The sequence below is a fragment of the Propithecus coquereli genome, unplaced genomic scaffold, assembly GCF_000956105.1.
Source record: "Propithecus coquereli isolate 6110/MARCELLA unplaced genomic scaffold, Pcoq_1.0 Scaffold136, whole genome shotgun sequence".
Taxonomy (NCBI): Eukaryota; Metazoa; Chordata; class Mammalia; order Primates; family Indriidae; genus Propithecus; species Propithecus coquereli.
In genome coordinates, this window is record NW_012137858.1 from 5,038,645 (window position 1) to 5,057,640 (window position 18,996).

Consider the following 18,996-nt stretch of genomic DNA (forward strand, 5'->3'; position numbering starts at 1 on the left):
ATTCTTTACAGTTTTTATTTCTCATAGTTGTAATAAAGTGAAAAATGAGACAAAACATCTTTCCTGATAGTGGGAACAAAGTCTTACAATGTGAAACAAACATGGGTTTGTTTTATTGGATGTCAGAAATATTTCAAGGTGTTCCTGTATTTCTTAAAACCCGACAGGCCTATAAAGAATAAGGAAAGGATTAGACAAACAGGAAAGAGTCTGTACCGATACAAATGATGGTGATATGATTTTTCTGTTTTAGTCACTTTTAATAGTGTGAGTTTGAAAAGTGAGCATCAGACCTGTGGTATATGCTATGCCTTAAAACTAGCAATTGGAAGGAATGCTGAATCATTCCAGCTGTTTTTGCATTTAAGGAATTAGTTCAATTAAAATCTAAGCTGATAGTTTGAAATTCCATGGGGAATAGAAAAAATAATTAATAAACCCAGATTGAATAAAGCAGAAAATTGATTTCTGCTTGAATGAAATCTGGAAGTTAAGATGATTAAAGCAGGTCTCAGTCTTAATCTCCTCAAAGATGAGGTAACATTTTTGGAAAAATATAACATTACAAATATAGTCCCAGATATGCTAGGGTTTTTAAGAAAATGATAATTATCCTGGCAATTTTTCTTCTTAAAAAAATCTGTGCAACTTTTCCAGTGGTATTAATATCAGCAGAGTCCCCCTGTGAGTGCCAAGAATTTCTTGCAGTCTTTTCTTATAATAATTATAAGATATTATTATATCCTGACTGGGAACAGGGAAAAAAGAATGTATTAGAAATTTTTCAGTTGCAAGCAACAGAAACCTGTTCCAAATTAGCTTGAGCAAAAAATAAAACATAAAGGTGGGGTGTAACTTATGGGTGCACATAACCTCTGGCACGTTGGGTGCTGTTTTCTTTATTATCTCTCTCCGACCTTTGGGCATGCTCTGTACAGGAGCTGGGCAGGATGGGCAGCGGCAGCCCCTGACCCACTCCGTGCCTGCTTAACCCGGAACGTGAAAGGTTGGCTCTCCTGACTGGCCTGCCCCTGGACCAATCCACTGTTTCGGGCTGGGTCTCCTGCCCATCTATATGTGGTGGTGGTGGGGGTGGTGCTGGGGAGGGGCTCCACCCTACCCAAGCTGGGAATGAGCCCAGTTATCAGAAGACTAGGGAGGGGATGCTGGGAGGCAAAAGAACACATGCCTACTACCCAACTGCAAAAAGAGGGTGTTCTTGCAAAAAGAGGAATCTCCAAGTGCCAGAGGCATGAAAGTGGAAAGATGGCCTTACAGACTTCCAGCCTTCTCAATGCCCTTCATTTCCTTCACCCTTCGGTTGTTGGAAGTTGCTTCTTCTACTCTTAGCAAAGCCTGGGGAGATGCAAGAGCCTCCCAGTCCTACCTCTGCAGGCGCCAAAGCATTAGAGTGACATCTGGGTTGTCACAGCAGCTCTCACACCTGGGACTGCAGCCAGGACAAGCAAGAGAGATGGTTCAGGGCAGTTGCCAGCCCGGGCATCAAGTTTGCGGCCAGAACCACCTCAAATTTCTAACAGTTACGGGGCACCTTCTGCTGCTGGGGTCTCCAAGAGAACGGAGGATGGGGCAGCAAACACCCACAGTAATTCTGAATTACTGAGGGTCGCTGGATGCATGTGCCTCTGAAAGCTGCACTTTTAGGGTGGGTGGGTTTGTGATCACTTGGCGCCCTGCCCCCCAGCCTAATTAGAAGTCCAGACTGTCACATTTTCTCTTTGCAGAAATAAATAGTACCGAGGTAGACTTCAGACATATGGTCAATTCTTAATTTTGCAAATATGAATAACTTTTGGCCCCTGAAGGGTTTGCTTCTACCCTATCCACCAGCATGCATGGCTCCCTTCTCTTCTGAACTTGTAGACCAGAGTTTACAGAATCTAGAACTTCCTGAGTTGGATAGACCCTGCCACACTCCTCCTCCTGAAGTCCCAGAGAGGCAGCTCTAGCTTTCCCTGTGCCTCCCTCTACCAGGCTCCTGTCCTCCTTGCTAGGGCATTTCTTTTCTTTTTTGGGCAGCGTGTTCCCACCTATCACACACACCAAATTTTGGGGAGATCATTTTTACCACCCATATAGCAATTTCAGTTTACGCTGCTTATGACTCGTGTTTTATGTGTGTATATAGTAGACATTTGGGGCCATACCTTTATTCTGACCCTTTCTCTTTTCAATATGACCAACTGAAAAGCTGTCTGCGCCTAGGATAAATGGGGGTGGACTGTGTGCTCTTTCTACATTCCCTTTAGCTTTATGATTTTAAAGAAAAATAGCTTAGAACTAAGTACTAATACCCTCCAGCACCAAGAAGCAAGGTGAGTAAGTGGCTCTGATTCCCACAGCTGAGATGCTAAATCACTGATTTTTAACCTCGTTGAGCCTCGCTTTCACATCTGTTAAATGGAAATAGTGCCTCTCACACCGGGCTGTTGAGGCTCAAATGAGAGCAGGTATGTGAACCAATGCCGTGAATTCTAGAGATGGCCGCAGGGTCCGTGGGCAGCTCTTGGTGGGCTGGAACCTGTGTGCCGAACCTGTTTTGGACCAGGCTGGAGAAGAGCCCTGGAAGACCAGCACCCGAAGGGCTGTTAACCTGCACCTGCCTGCACATGAGAAGGCTTCAGAACAAAGGCTCGCAGGCACTGGAAATACGTGGTGATATTTAAGCATTTACATCTGCAATCAAATTGTAAAAACCACTCAGTGTTCATAAACAAGTAAAAAGCAACAAAGTGGTAACTATCAAGAAAATTGAATTTCAGGTCCCTCACTGAATTTTTTGACAGGAGCCTATGCAAGCATCTATCAATATATACCTCATGGTCTTGGTGCACTGTCTTAGTCCATTCCTGCTGCTGTAACAACATCCCTCAGACCAGACAATTTATAAGCAATGGAAATATATTGTTTTCAGTTCTGGAGACTGAGAAGTCCAAGATCAAGGTAGATTCAATGTCTGGTGAAGGGCAGTCCTCACAGGGCACCTTCTAGCTATGTCCTCAGGTGACAGAAGGGCAGAAGATGGCAAACAAGCTCCCTCAAGCTGCAATTATAAGGGCACTAATCCCATTCATGAGGGCAGAGCCCTCATGACCTAATCAGCCCCCAAAAGCCCCACTTCTTAACACCATCACATTGTACATTAGGTTCCAATGTATGAATTTTGGGAGAACGCCAATACTTATACCATAGCAGTGCACAGAGATCCTGCACTTGAGAAATAGTACGTGTGTACTTTCTGGAGAAAGATGATTTTTATCACGTGAGTTTAGCAAATTCAAGGTGGCTGTTATGGAGTAGGATTTAGTCATATATCTCATTAAAAGATTTACTCTGTGGTTTATTTTCCTCATGGGTTTATATGATCTCACTTATCTTAACAATTTAAGGAAAAGATCAAAATTTACAACACAATAATGATTTAAGAATCCCTTCTTGAACTTTAATGTGGGTACATACACTCCACCGCAGACTCTAGCATAGGTCTCTGCCCCATGCACCTGTGGCTTCATTGTCACATAGTCTTCCCTGCCTGGCCACCTGTGTCCTACCTGGCTTCAAGGTATTGCTCGAGACCCCTCTGCCATCAGGATTCCATCACGTGCACCCCACCATGGCCTCTGCTCACTGGGAACTCACCATAAGCCCTTCTGGTTGGCACCACTCACTCATTTCATATTGAATTCTAGTCTGTGAGAGTTTGCTTTGTTTTGTTGTTCTTTAATTCTTATTTTTATTTTTTTAAAAAATTTTATTTTTAATTATTATGGGTACATAATCATGGTATATTAATTCTTATATTATTACTTTACTAGATTTTTGTCCTTGTCTTCACAACTAGATTGCAGTTACCCCGACGTCGGTGCTGCTGTACTAGATGTTTTTAGTACCTGCCGGAAACCAGGTTTCAGTGAAAGTTTGTGAATTTGACTTTTTAAGCTTTGTTTTAATGAGGTTTGACACATTCAGCCTAGCAGCAGTCCCTAACTCCCTGGGACATTCATGGTGCGGAAAGTTGAATGGAAAAGAATTCCTACTGTTAACTTGCATACAGATTAAGCTATCCCAGGGACCAGTAATCATCTGGTATTTTTTAGTCTTTTATACTAATTAAATCAGCACAGGCCAGTTAACACTTTTTATTTTATTTTTGCAGTGTAGTGAATTTGTCCCAACAGGGTTAAAATGAATAGCATCTCTCTCTCTAGGCTTGTCCTCAAGGGCCTGTCATTGTGGCCTGCCTGAACCTTTTCCCATCACAGCTTCCTACACAAACCCTTCCTCCAGCCTCAAATGTACTTCCTTGAGGGGCTGCTCAGGCCCTCAGACCACATCAGTTTACTCTCTTACATGTTTTCCATAGCTTCCTACACACCCTTTGTGTGATAGTTCCCACATTTATGATTTTGTGTTTGGTAAGGTGTACATTTCCTGCTAGAAGATAGGTCCCATGAGAGTGGTAAATGCACACCTATCTTGTCAATGAGGACTGCTGCCAGTAACAGAGCCCCTAAATAACAATGTTATAGGCTGGGCGCGGTGGCTCACGCCTGTAACCCTAGCACTCTGGGAGGCCAAGGTGGGTGGATCACTTGAGCTCAGGAGTTAGAGACCAGCCTGAGCAAGAGGGACCCCCTTTGTCTCTAAAAAAAAAAAAAAGAAGTAAAATGCACAGTTCACGCCGGACGTCGTGGTGTGTGCCTGTAGTCCCAACTACTGGGGAGGCTGAGGCAGGAGGATCGCTTGAGCCCAGGAGTTTGAGGTTGCTGTGAGCTAGACTGATGCCACGGCACTCTAGCCTGGGCAACACAGTGAGACTCTGTCTCAGAAAACAAAAACAAAAAAAACGCAAAAAACAATGTTATAAACAAGATAGAATTTCCTTCTCTCTTGTATAAGGTCCGTGCCATAGGCAGTTTAGGGTTGGTGTGGCAATTCCACAGCATCTGACTCCTCTATGGGCTGAGCATGGCTTCATTCCCACGGCCCTGGAGAGTGGGGACCATGGGGCAGCTGGAAGAAAGGAGGGCGGGGAAGGCACAGTATGTCCTCTCCTTAAGGATTCCCCTTGGACTTTGCATACACCTCTTCTGTCTCCATCTGGTTGGCCCAAAATCAGTCATGTGACCACACCTACCTGCCAGGGAGGCTGGGAAATTGAATCTTTATTTTGGGTAGATGTGTGTCCACTTAAAAATTGTCCGAATACTAAGAAAGGGAGGACGGACATTGGGAGCCAATCACGTATCACGATATTCTCAGCTTCCAGCCCACTACTTGGAACATAGTATATTGGCTTAATTGTATGTCTGCTGAAATGAGCCGAACACGTGGGTATTCGTTTGCTAGGGTTGCTGTAAGAAAGTACCACAAACTGGATATTCGTTGTGACAATACAACAAAAATTTGTTGTCTCACAGTTATGGAGGCTAGAAGTCCCAGATCACAGTGCCAGCAGTGTTGGTTCCTTCTGAGTGCTATGAGGGAAATCTGTTCCATGCCTCTCTCCCAGCTTGTGGTGGGTTGCTGGCACTCTTTGGCATTCTTTGGTTTATAGTTCTGTGCCTTCATTTTCACATGGAGTTTTCCCTGTGTGCTTGTCTCTGTGTCGAAATTTCCCTGTTCTAATAGAAAACATCAGCCATATTGGATTCGGGCCCATCCTAATGACTCCTTGTTAACTAATTACATCGGCAAGGCCCGTATTTCCAAATACGGTCACATTCTGAGATATTGGGAATTCAAAATTCATAGGACTTAAAAACTTGCAAGAGGATGCCATTCAGCATTCACCGCAGTTCACCACAATAAAAATTCATGGGATTTATGAATTTGGGCTGACGCAACTCATTACCTAACTTGGGGCAGCTTCATCTACTCTCACACGGTCTTTGAGAGGCACCTGGCATTTTGCTGCTCTGGGCTATCCCAGAGGGATACACATCTTTCCAGAGCAGTGTCCTATGGATTAACCCATCCCATCCTCTCAGCCCTGTGCCATGAGGGCTGTCAGGGCTTCCCAAAGGCCTATAATGTTACAGTGTGTTATCACCTTTTAGGAGTTGGAACCAAATAAGTCAAGCTTCTTCATGCCATGACAGGGACCCAGGAGCTCTCCAGGAAAGACTGAGTCTTTTGCAGTAAGATGAAAGTTCTTGTCCTAGGTGACACCCTGCAGCCCACTGAGATCACACTTGACAGACCAGTTACGCCAGGGCCTGTGTGGGATCTTGAAGTTGGACATCTAGCTCAGCCGTCACCCAGCACCACCCCAGCCCCTCACACCTGTATTTATTCTTGTGTGGTGGTTTTGTTTGGTTCTGCCTATATCCCTCCCTGGACTATAAACTCCTCGGAGGTCAAAGATAGTATTTTACTCATCTGTGTAGTAATTTCGACAGCTCCTGTTGGTTAAAGTTGCCCTCAGAGAGAAATGCAATTAAATAGGACTTTTTCAGAGGGAAGAGAGTATTATCATCTCATCAGGAGGGTTAAGATGTAATCATGCCCCACAGCTGAGGAATGGGTACTACAAAAGGTTTCATGCAGTTTCTTTTGGCATTCAGCTCTGGGACTCTAAGAAGGTGACTGTCCTGTTCTCCCTGGGGCTGAATGTCAGTGGTCTTTGACAGGTTTAGCTTTGGGAAACCCAGAGTTGCCAAAGCATGATCCTGACAAAAGCAAGGTTTAGGAAACGGCCCATTGACTTGTGTAAGAGATGCTTAGTGCTGCTTGGTGGCCTGAGTGCCTCCCTCTGCGTGTGTGTCACACACAACGTGGGACCAAAGATCTGGGTCACGCCTGAGGAGCCCCAGTAAACAAGGGAGCAGAGTGCTCAACCTCAAGGACGAGTAGGACACAGTTCAAATTGTGTCCTTGTTTTAAACGCCTTCCCTTTGAACTGGTCCAGAAACGGCACACTCCTAGCTCTCTGTCCATCACGCCGTCCTCAGACAGTGCTCAGTGGGGACTCTCTGGAGCTGTTTCCTGGCCATTGAAGGAGCCTCCTGTGATCCCTCTCACAACAGTCATGGATGGCTTTGCCACAGCATTCCTGTGGCTTTTGGAAAATGAACTTGGGCCTGTATCCACTTCCCTAATGCCTCCCCTTCCACATCTGCCTCCCCTTCCCCCTCCCCTTCCACATCTGCCACATGTGGAATAGCATTCTGTGATTTCTTCCTGCACATGCCTTAGTGCCTTTGATTCAGGTGACAAAGCCCATTCAAGGAAGCTTCTTGGGTGGCACAGGAACACGTCAGTGCCTCATCAGGCTCCACACCTGGACTCCCAAGGAGCTCGAGACTTGCAAGCTTAGAAAGGAAAACCACATGAGGCTTGGGGGAAAGGGTGCAGTGTCTCTTAGCCGTTCTGCAGATGGCTGTCATAGGCGTGGAGTCAGTGGCGGCACACTCAGCATCATCTCTGGCCCCAGCTACTCATCTGGCTTGCGAGTGCTGCATTATTATGGCCAAACCGAAAGGAGGCTGTGCAAACTTTTCTAGTCCAGATTCTCTTGGCTTTTTATTCCTTTGTGTTTATCATGGCTCAGATTTTTCCAATGTGACTGCAGAATTCACACCAAACAGAGAGCCTCGCCCTGATAGCAGCCCCTGTCCCATGTACACATCAGTTTGAAAACATTACTGTTTCCATCCCTCTGCCATGAGCTGTCAAATGCTGCAACCATCCCTTGATTATCAGACGTGTGCTTGGCTGTTAATAACAGACTCCGTTCATGGTGGAGTAATGGAGAATGGCGCCCTAATTACATTGCTGAGTCACCAGCCAGAGTGAACAGGGAAAGTCTTGCTCTTAAATCCCATGGAGGGTCTGCAGTCTGGGTGCTCGTTTTGCCAAATCCGCTGGGCTCATTTGTGGCCAGCCTTGCCTGTTATAAGGCTCTTATAGGATATATGTCTCTATTATAACCTAATTGCTGGCTTTATCATTTTTTTCTACTTTCTTTTTTCCTTTACCCAGTTTCCATATTCATTTATCTGTATATTGAATATCTTTTTTTTCATATTTTAAGAGCACTCATGTTCATTGTAGAAAAATTAGACAAAGCAGATATGCAAAAAAATTTTCTTTTTCCTTTTTATTCAACATGCCACCACCTGGAGAAAACTACTATTGGTGAACAGCTTGCGATAATTTCATTCCAAGTTTGGTTTTGTTTTTTGTTTTTTTTTGAGACAGAGTCTCGCTTTGTCGCTGTGGGTAGAGTGCAGTGGCATCATCATAGTTCACTGCAATCTCCAACTCCTGGACTTAAGTGATCCTCCTGCCTCAGCCTCCTGAGTAACTGGGACTACAGGTGTGCACCACCACACCTGTCTAATTTTTCTATTTTTAGTAGAGACAGGGTCTTACTCTTGTTCAGGCTGGTCTGGAACTCCTGAGTTCAAGTGGTCTTCCCACCTCAGTCTCCCAAAGTGCTAGGATTACAGGCCTGAGCCACCACACCTGGCCCATTCCAAGTATTTTTATGCACATTTTTCAAGCTTGCATTTTTCACTTGATATTTAGGAATCGCTTTTATGTCTATAAAAATTCATCAACACTAGACAACTGGATGGAAGAATCACGATTTATTTAACTAGGCACACATCATCGGTCTTTTTGTTTATTTTCCATTTCTCCCTTCTGGGAACAATGCTACAGTGACTATCTTTGTGTCTAAATATTTTCACACATACCTAATTGGTTTCTTAGGGTGAATGCCTGAAAGTGGAATGGCTGGGTAAAAATAATAAATACACACTGTTTTAAATTTGTTATTGGGAAAACTTTAAAAATATATACAACTTAGAATACTAGATTCAGCCCTCATGTACCTATTCAACAATGTTTAACTCCAGGCCTGGAGTTGGTCAACACTCCCACCCACTTCCCCTAGTTCCTGCATTATTTAGAAACAGATCCATGACATCATGCTAGAAAAAGACTGATTTCTGGTTTTTGCCCTGTTTCACCCCTGAGACAATGAGCACCAGCTATTTGAAAATGGAAGAGGGAGAAAAGTAAATTACTAGCAAAAACAAAAAGGTTAGCATCATGTCAGCAGGATCCAGCGTGGTGTTTTGGCTGTTTCCATTTTTCCCTGTCACATCTAGGCTCAGGACTCATTCTTTGTGTCCCAGATTCCTGCAACAGCCAATAACTGGTCTCCTTTCTTCTCTCGCTCCCTTTGGATAGGCATACAAGTCTTCCCAGATAGGTTAATCAAATTAATACTCCTGTCGGCAACATATAGGAGCACTCGTGCTGCTTGAGAAAACTCTAGCTTCCTTCCCTCCCTATCTTCCCTCCTTTCTTTCTCAGTCTGTTTCTTTTCTTTCTTTCTTAATCTTTTTTAATTTTCTAGAACCTCTCCCCCTGCAAAAAAAAAGAATCTCGTTGTTTTAATGAGAACTTATTTGCTCACTGAACATTTGTATTTCCTCCTTGTGTCTGGCCTTTTGCTATTTTTCCTATTGGGTGTTTGTCCTTTTTAAATTGTGCCCACTCATTTATGTTAATCTCATAGCATTGTGCTTATATCAGTGAATAGCTGTGAATCTGTTTTTGGACTAAGATAACATATATTACACTTATAAGGAAGAAGAAGTGCATTTTGTAAAGCTAACAGCTCAGAGCAGCAGGTCACTGTTAACAGAGGAGCAAGTGTGGCAGGAGGCATGCTGATGGGAGGGGGTGGGTCCCTGGCCTGAGTGTGGGTGTCGGTGACCCTGCAGGGACAAGGGAGACTTGCATGGGTCACCTGATCTCCTTCACTCATCACAGTCCTGCACCAGGCAGGTGAGGCAGGTATTATTGCCATTTCATAATGACTTGTCCCAGTTCATACCTTAATTCTATCTCTCAAGCCTAAATTCGGGGATTTTTCTACCATATCACACTGATTCATATGTTTATTTGTGGAAGACAAATGAAGCATTAAAATATATCAAATATTAGTAATAATGAAAACACTTTTTTTTTTTTGATGTTCCATAGCATGAAGGCCCGGGACCAGGTCATTATGACTTGAAAATACCTCCAACAACTTCTATTACTTCTTGTTTTCAATCCAAAGTGCCTCGATTGTTGCCCAGCCATTCAGTAAGTATTCCAAAAGACAGACCTTCCCCCTGCCCCGGTGGCAGGTTTTCTGACTCTGTGTGTGTTGGGGGGAGTGGCGGGTGGGATGGGACAATGATTGTCATAGACAGTTATAGTATATACGGTTGCCTATAGAGGCAGTAAGGTGTGAAGAGCTCAAACACCTGGAAACTCTCAGCCAGCTCAGGCTCAGAGTGACTCCAGACTCAAAGACCATGGTTGAATTATGGTTCCAGTCAAAAACAGCCAGCAAGGTCAGTAATCAGCCATCAATGTCATGACCTGGATGCCTTTCAGGGGAACACCTGTACTGCATTGAAGCAAGCGGTGTACAGTGGCTGCTTCCAGCCAGCGAGAACTACCATTCTCTGTGCGTGTGGTTTTTGGGAGCTAAAGGAAGCAAAAAGGAGAAGCAGAAACACTTTTATGAAGCCAAATGGGATCATTAAAGCATAAGCAATCCCCCTGCCCCTGAGGACTCAGGACAGTAAGGGAAGGGGCTCAAGTCCGTGGAGAGATACAAAGAAAGTGGATTCTAGGAGTGAGCAGAGCTCCGCAAAAGCCTAGAGAAGACCAAGAAAGATTACAAAAGCATCACATGGAGCTTACCAAATGTGGCTTTTTTTTAAATGCCAAAAGATAGTTTTAATTCCCGTGCCCTTGTTGCTTCCAGCCTGCACCTTAGCCTGAAAGTTCCCAAGACTTGCTGGTATGTAGACCCATTTGAGATAGCTGGGGAGACAGAAATACAAATTCTGCCTGTGGGACCAGGGGAATTAAGGGGGTGAGGGGGAAGTTGGGGCAGTGGGTAGGGGAGGGCTAGTACTGCCACTGCCAGGGTGGCAAATCACCTACCCTCAGCCCCACCTGGCCTGTGCCCCAGGCCAAGGCCCTCACAGTGTCTGCTGCAGAGCTGCCGGGCTGCAGTGTTGGGGTAGTGCAGCCTTTACCTGGACTAATACTGTGGAGGCCCTGCCGGTAAGATTGCAGACAGACAGACAGCAGGAGGCTGGGGGATCCTCATACCTTGGTGGCAGTACCACGATCCAGAAACAGATGTTTGTCAGAGCCCAAAGGCTGAGCATTCTCAGGAAGACTGAGTCATGCTCACCCAACTCCCAGGAAACTCAGCATGAAGCCAGAAGGTGTAGTGTTAACTTATAGGCATCCGCCACGGGGGCCTGGTGATGGGGCTGCCACTCTGTGGAGTTGCTCCCTTATAGGAAATTTTCATGGAGGCCAAGGACAACCAGAAGGTCACTTTGTGACAGTGAAATCAGGGCTGAGAAACCAAGCTGGATGCTCTCAAGGTGGCTGAACCACAACCGGCAGCCTCCTGAGGGGTGGCCTTGTGGGGCATAGGCACCCCTGAACCTTCTGTCCGTGGTATGGCCTTCCAGAACTCCACATGCATGCTGAGTCCTCGTTAATAGCACTAATAAGGGCTTTAGCTTCCTTTGACGTCTGGCCAGGACTTGATTAGATTTACAGGCCACTGCTCTGCTTTTGGCAAGGGAAACATCCTGTCATTTAAAGCGGCTTCTGCAGGCAGCTGATGTCATCTGCTCTGGGCTGGCCGCTCTGTTCCACTCCAGGGTAAGCCTATTTCCACTCTCACTGGCTCCTGAAGAGATAACAAACTGCAAGGAGGTGATAATAATAAATAAGAACGGTGGTGGTGGCCAGCGAGGGGGTGCTTGCTGCCTGGCAGGTGCTCGTGCCCTAGAGACGTGCTTCGTAGCCTCCCACAGGGTAGGCGCTCCACCCCGTTGGATGGGCAGCGGGAGGGAAGCCCATGGCCCACTGAGCCATTGGTTGCAGGACTAGAACCCAGGCCTGTTGGACTCTGAAACCTTTGTCCTTAGCCACTACCCTGGTGTCTCTCCAGCAGACGCAAAATAAAATTCATTTAGGTTTCAAGAAGATGTGCTTGGGAAATGGGAAATGCGAAATGCTGATCTAAGAAGTTGAAGTCTTAGTCTATTAAAATGGCATTTATTTGTATTTTTTTATTGTTTTGTTTTTTGTTATAACTTTTTTTAACTTTTTTATTTTTTACCTGGAGCCACACCCACGAAGTCTTGAGCAGGTGGACTACTATTTGTATTTTATCACTATGGAAGAGAAGCTTTGTTTAAATAATTGGCAGAATAATTTTTTCAAGAATGTCATCAAAATGAAAACATGGCATTTAAAAATAAGAACTCGTGGATCCCTTGGGATACTTCTGACCCTGGGGTCCATGGCCCCCAGATGGTCTCTGTTCTGTAGTGTACTTTGTCACTCTGGGTCGGTGACTGGACACAACCCAAGTTTGAGAGGCAGTTTGGGCTTTTGCGTTAGACCATCCAGGTTGAGAATCTGTTCTCTTCACTCACTCACTCACTGCTAGGATGAGGTCACTAAGGAGAGGGACGATGGCATTCCTTGGGACAGGAGCTGCCTAGGAGGAGCACCCTGGGGAGAAAGTGTGCCCCGAGGTGCAGGTGGATGTGACCCCACCTCCCCCAGCAGGCTCTAGGTGGCCCTTGGCTTGGCCTGGCCGTCTCTCAGCACCCCTCCAGCCCACAGCGAGCCCGACAGGAGCAGCCTCGGCTCCGAGGACACGCTCCAATTCAAGGGTCCGCCAGGCCTCGGCCCAGGCTGGTGTGGCCCTTTCCTCCCTCTATGGGGGATTCGTCCACCACATCTAAGCCAGCAGCCAGGGACTGGAGGCTCAGGGTTTTGGTGTCAGTGTCTCACCAGTCCCTGTTTTCTGCCCTGTTTTCAGAAAACCCCAGGCCCAGGAGCATATACGGCTTCAAGACAATTCCCCAAGCAGTCTCCGACCGTAGCCAGAATGGGCAGAGAACACAGCCTCTTCTTCAACAACACAATTGGCTTTTAAAATAAAGCAATCTTGGAGCCAAGCTACTTTGAGTTTTAGCAAGTTCTTGTGTTTAGAAAACCGTATTTTGTCTATTCCTGAGCGGGGGGTTGACCACAGAACATGATCAATTGCCTGGGGTGACCATTCTGCTTGCTTATCTGGAATAGTCCCAGCATAATTACCAATGTACTCTCAAAGTGACCTGGTTTGAGCAGTAAATTATGTGTTCACTTTGCTTATTAAATACCAAAGAGCACATTGCGAGAGCCTGAGGCCCCAGGCTATTCTTGCAGCGGCTTGGGCAGGCCTGGATGTGCCTGGGCTGTGCTCTGTGTGGCCTTGGTCTCAGCCGCATCAGGGTTGTAAGATCTCACTGCCCTCTTAAAGACTTTCTTGGGTAGTCGATGTTAAACTGAGGTCAAGCTGAGCCTTGACAGGATCCCAAAAGCTGGTTCATTCTCTCTTTCAACCCCGTGAAAATAACAATATTGATTCAACCCGGGGAGTTTGTGTGGTTTCAAGTCGGTGGCAGTATTTCGAGTATCTGCTACCACGCTGCGAGGTGCTGTGCTGGGGTTGAGGAGTGCAGGCTTGAGACAAAGGTGAATTAGGCACGTGACTGAGTTTGGGGAGGGTTGTTGGGGGAGACAGGACTAGAAAGGGGAGGGTAGTCCCAGCTCAGGGAAGGCTGAGCGAGCCACGCCAGGACACTCCTGCCCCATTGCCCGGTGTCTACGGCCCAGCGGCAGCCGGTGCACTGATGGACTTCCAACAGGAAGCCGGCCGTAGTCTCAGGAAGCTGCCAAATCATTGCACGAGGTGCACAGAGGAGCACTTGTGACAACGAAGGCTGCAGGCGTTCAGAGCAGGGAGAAGGCAGCGCAGCCCGAGCCTGGGAGGAAGAGGATGGCCACGCGCAGGAGGGCAGCTTGGCTGGCACCCAACGGACCAGGAGGCGGAGATTGGCAGAGGAGAGGGAAGAGGGTTCGGGGCAAGCAGCCCTATCTGGGCAGAGGACCAAGGCAGGAATAAACATTCGCTGGGGGAAGCAGAGGAAGCCCGGACCAAGGAGAGTGGAGGGTGCGAGCGAGGAAGGGCATGGGAGTAGGGTGAGGGTCCTCAGAAGCCTGGGACCACATGCCTTCTGCCTAGGGAGCTCTAGCTAGGCAGATACTATGCATGACAGCCACTGTCTTTGCAAAGGCTGGAGAAGATTCCAGAGTCGTTGATAAATAATTGGAAGAAATCTTTTTTTTAACTAATAAAAAAGTAACAAAAAACTAATAAAAATGATTATATTTTGTTATTTTTAAAAGGAGAAAAGCCACCCCCCTTTTCTAGACTTATATACAGGCCCTTATAAAATGAGTGCTGGGGCAGGGAAGGGAAGGCTCTCCTGGAATCTAGTCACATTTATGGGAGAAACTCCCTGCATGGCATTCCTTTGGGGCAGAAAACAGCCACTTGGCGGATCTGATGGATGTCTCGGGGTAGTGTCTCTTGTCCCACTTTGATCAGAAGATGGCTGCAGGGCAGATGGTTTCAAATTTTATTCTCCAAGTGGGTTAAAGTTCCCTCCACAATCTGCAAGTAATGGCTGGCGGCTCTGACGGGGCAGTTTTCTCTGGGAAGCGGAGTCTCAGGCACATGGGGTACTCGCGGAAGCAATTGCAGGAGAGTGAGGTGGGGGGTCGTCGCGTGTGTCTTTGTGAAGGCTTGCTGGTGGGAAGGTAGAGGGACCCCTCGAGCTGGCAGGAGGAAGAGAGGCGTAGTGTCCGAAGGATTTAGAGGTATGTTACCGACAAGAGGGTGAACCAGGGGCTGGCAGGAGCCATCTCTCTCTCTTCCCTCCCCCTCTCTCTGGGTCTCTCAGGACTCAGGGTCCCTCTGCTTCTCTCTCGGGCCTGCTTTCCTCCCTCTGGAGCTGACTTTCACTGCCTCTTTATGTGTGTAGGATCAAATGTGGCGACCTCAGCCTCGCCTCACATCATTTCCCGAGCAATACCCTCAAAGAACGTAACCAGCATCTCCTTGGTTCAAGTCTCAGATTCCCAGGAGAGAGAATCCAGTGGCCAGGAGGGCCTGGACCCTCGCTTCAGACACTCTGTCAGGGCCCCAGCTATGTGGGGTGTGCGTAACTGGGCTGGGGGCAGGTCCACCGTGTCCTGGGAGAGAATGAGGACCCTTTCAGAGTAAGAAAGGGAGGGTGTCTTGACCAGCCTGTGGGAGGGGGCGTGTGTGGGGCCTGCAGAGGTTTATGACTGGAGGTGGAACCACTGGAGAACATTCCGCAGGGCCACCTGGACTGCCTTTGTTCTGTGTCCACCAGGGGCGTTCACTGAGCTTTGCCTTTGGCTCCTCCACCGAGGGCCAGGCCTCCTTTTTGGAGCCGGGGGTGCCTGCAGAAAGACCTGTCTTTCTTCCCAGTCCGCCCTTACCCTCCTGTGTCATTTTGGGTGGTGTGACAGAGGCGCTGCCACAGGTGTAGCAGAGGCTGCAGGAACAGGATAAGAAGCGTGATTTTACTTTTCCTCCTTGGTGTATCCCAGTGTTTTTATATTAATAGTATTTCACACTGATTAGGGGAGGCTTTCCCAGAAAGACCAGAGGAGTTCTGAATGGCTTTTTCCTGCCATGAGCCTAACCCTGGGACAGTATTTCCAAGATGGAAGAAGAGGAGAGGCTGGGCAGACCTGGGCAGACGTCGAGCCTGAGCACCCGGCCACCAGGGCTGTGTGCGTCAAATCCGGGAGGGCTTAGAAGGGCCGAAGGGCGCTGCAGATAGGAGGAACTATGGTGTTAACTGGGCTTGGGAGGGACTTCCCGCAGGGTCTCAAATAGCCCACCCCGCCTCCCCTCCACACTAACCACTGTGATGCTGGCTTCTCTAGGTCCCTGCCCTGGTTCCCACCCGGGCATCCCTCTGTTCCTCCCACACACATCACCCCCACCCACCACCAACTGTCCTCTCAATTTGTCTGCAACGTAAGGGGCGGTCTCTTCTTGGCTACAAACACCTTGTGCTGTTTACTTGTGTACTTCCCTCTCCATTAAGTCAAAGCATGTCACAAGTCACAGGACTGAGGGGACAGCTTGTCTTCCCTCCCCCTTTCCTCCTCTTTCCCTCCTTCGCCACTCCACCCCCTCTCTGCTCTCTGGGCCTATGGGCGACACCTTCCAGACCAGAGGCTGAGTGGCAGGCACAGGCTTTGAGGCCAAGGGCCACAGGTGGCTTAGGTGATGGTCCTGTCCCCAGCATCATCTCTGAAGTGCCTGATGCCATCTATCTATGGCATGGAGCCATCCGGTCTCAGGCCCTCATGCCTAGGATTACTTTGAAGCCCTTAAAAACACAGTTCAAAATCTACAAGTTTGGAATCAGAGGTTCTTTGTGCTTTCTCTTTGTTATAGTAAAACATACAACATTAAATTTACCATCTTAACCATTTTTAAATGTACTGTAGTTAAGTGGTATTAAATACATGCATGATGTTGTGCAACCATCACTATCCATCTCCAGAACTCTTTTTGTCTTATAAAAGTGAAGCTCTGGACCTATTAAACATTAACCCCACAATCCTCCCTCCTCCCGGCCCCTGGCAACCACCATTCTACTTCTATCTCTATGATCTGCACTACTCTAGGTACCTCATGTAAGTAGAATCATACAGAATTTGTCTTTCTGTGACTGACTTATTTCACTTAGAATAATGTCGTCAAGGTTCATCCATGTCATAGCTCATGTTAGAATTTCATTTCTTTTTAAGGTTGAATAATATTACATTATATGTTTATACCCCAATTTGCTTGTCTATTCATCTGTCTATAGACAGTTGGGTTGCTTCTATGTTGCTATTGCAAGTAGTGCTGCCATGAACATGGGTATCTCTTCAAGACCTTGCTTTCAATACTTTTGGGTCTATACCCAGAGGTGAAATGGCTGGATCATATGACAATTTTTAATTTTTAGAAGAACCACCATATTGTTTTGTGCAGTGGCTGCACCATTTTATACTCCCAGCTACAGTGCACAGGGTTCTAATTTCTCCACATCCTAGCCAACACTTGTTATTTGCTGGTTTTGTGTTTTTTTGTTTTTTTGGAAACAGGATCTCACTTTGTCACCCAGGCTAGAATGCAGTGGTATCATCATAGCTCACTGCAACCTCAAACTCCTGGGCTCAAGCCATCCTTCTGCCTCAGCCTCCCGAGTAGCTGGGACTGCAGGTGCGTGCCACCACACCATGCTAATATTTTCCATTTTTTTTAGAGACAGAATCTAGGTTTTGCTCAGGCTGTTTTCCAACTTCTGGCTTCAAGCAATCCTCCTACCTTGGCCTCACAGAGTGCTAGGATTACAGGCATGAGCCACCCATGCCTGGCCTAATTGCTGTTTTTTTTATAGTAACCACTCTAAATGGATATGAGATGGTGTCTCGTTGTAGTTTTGATTTTCACTTCCTTAATAATTAGTGACATTGAGTATCTTTTCATGTGCTTATTGGCCATTTGTATATCTTTGGAGAAACGTTTCTTCAAGTCCTTTGCCCATTTTTTTTGCCAATTTTTGAATCAAATTTTCTTGTTGTTCTTGTTTAGTATTAGGAGTTATTTTTATATGATAATCCCTTATCAGATGAATGATTTGCAGATATTTTCTTCCATTCTATGGGTTGCCTTTTTTTCCTCTGTTGATAGTGTCTTTTTTTTTTTTTTGTGACAGAGTTTCACTCTGTTGCCCAGGATAGAGTGCCGTGGCGTCAGCCTAGCTCACAGCAACCTCAAACTCCTGGGCTCAAGCAATCCTACTGCCTCAGCCTCCAGAGTAGCTGGGACTACAGGCATGTGCCACCATGCCCGGCTAATTTTTTCTATATATTTTTAGTTGTCCAGCTAATTTCTTTCTATTTTTAGTAGAGACTGGGTCTTGCTCTTGCTCAGGCTAGTTTTGAACTCCTGGGCTCAAATGATCCTCCCGCCTCGGCCTCCCAGAATCGTAGGATTACAGGCAGGAGCCACCATGCCCGGCCGATAGTGTCTTTTACTGTACAAATTTTTAAAATTTTCATGAAATCCAATTTGTCTAACTTTTCTTTTGTTGCCTGTGCCTTTGTTGTTATACCCACGAAATCATTACCAGGGGGAGGGGGGAGGAGGGGACGGGTATTTGTATACACAAGGAGTGCAATGCGCACCATCCGAAGGATAGACATATTTGAAACTCGGACTTGGGGTGGGGACCAAGGGCAACATACGTAACCTAAACATCTGTACCCCCATAATATGTTGAAATAAAAGAAAAAAAAAAAAAGAAATCATTACCAAATCCAATGTTGTGAAGCCTTTGCCCTATGTTTTCTTCTAATAGTTTTATTGTTGTAGGTTTTACATTTAGGCATTTCATCCTTTTTGTGTTAGTTTTGGTATATGGTGTTAGGTAAGGGTCCAACTTCATTCATTTGCATGTAAATATCCAGTTTTCCCAGCATCATGTGTTGAAAAGACTGTCCTTTCCCCATTAAATGGTCTTGGCACTCTTGTCAAAAATCATTTGACCATGGATTAATAACTAGAATATGTAAGTAGTTCCAACAACTCAACAGGAAAAAAAATCAAATAATCCAATTAAAAAATGGGCAGAAGATCTGAATAGACATTTCTCAAAAGAAGACATACAAATGGGTATATGAAGAAATGCTCAACATCGTTAGTCATCAGAGAAATGCAAATCAAAACTACAATGAGATACCATCTTACCCCAGTTAAAATGGCTTTTATCAAAAGACAGGCAGTAATGAATACTGGCGAAGATGTGGAGAAAGAGGAACCCTTATGCACTGTTGGTGGGAATGTAAATTACTGCAACCATTGTGGAGAACAGTATGGGCGTTCCTCAAAAAAGTAAAAATAGAAGTACAATATGACCCAGCAATCCCACTGCTGCGTATATATCCAAAAGAGGGGAATTCAGTATACTGAAAAGATATCTGCACTCTTGT

The 18,996-nt window shown here is 46.1% G+C and overlaps 1 protein-coding gene across 1 annotated transcript in view; it reads left to right on the plus strand.

Moving 5' to 3' along the window:
* The window catches only part of LOC105805896 (chromosome unknown open reading frame, human C2orf61), a 48,556-nt gene extending 35,519 nt beyond the window's left edge, over positions 1-13,037 (plus strand). The window contains exons 6-7 of the mRNA XM_012638863.1: positions 10,024-10,128; positions 12,899-13,037. Coding sequence (XP_012494317.1) covers positions 10,024-10,128; positions 12,899-13,015 — 222 coding nt within the window. The 3' untranslated portion in view covers positions 13,016-13,037. The remainder of the gene's footprint in view (positions 1-10,023; positions 10,129-12,898) is intronic.
* The last annotated feature ends 5,959 nt before the right edge of the window (positions 13,038-18,996 follow it).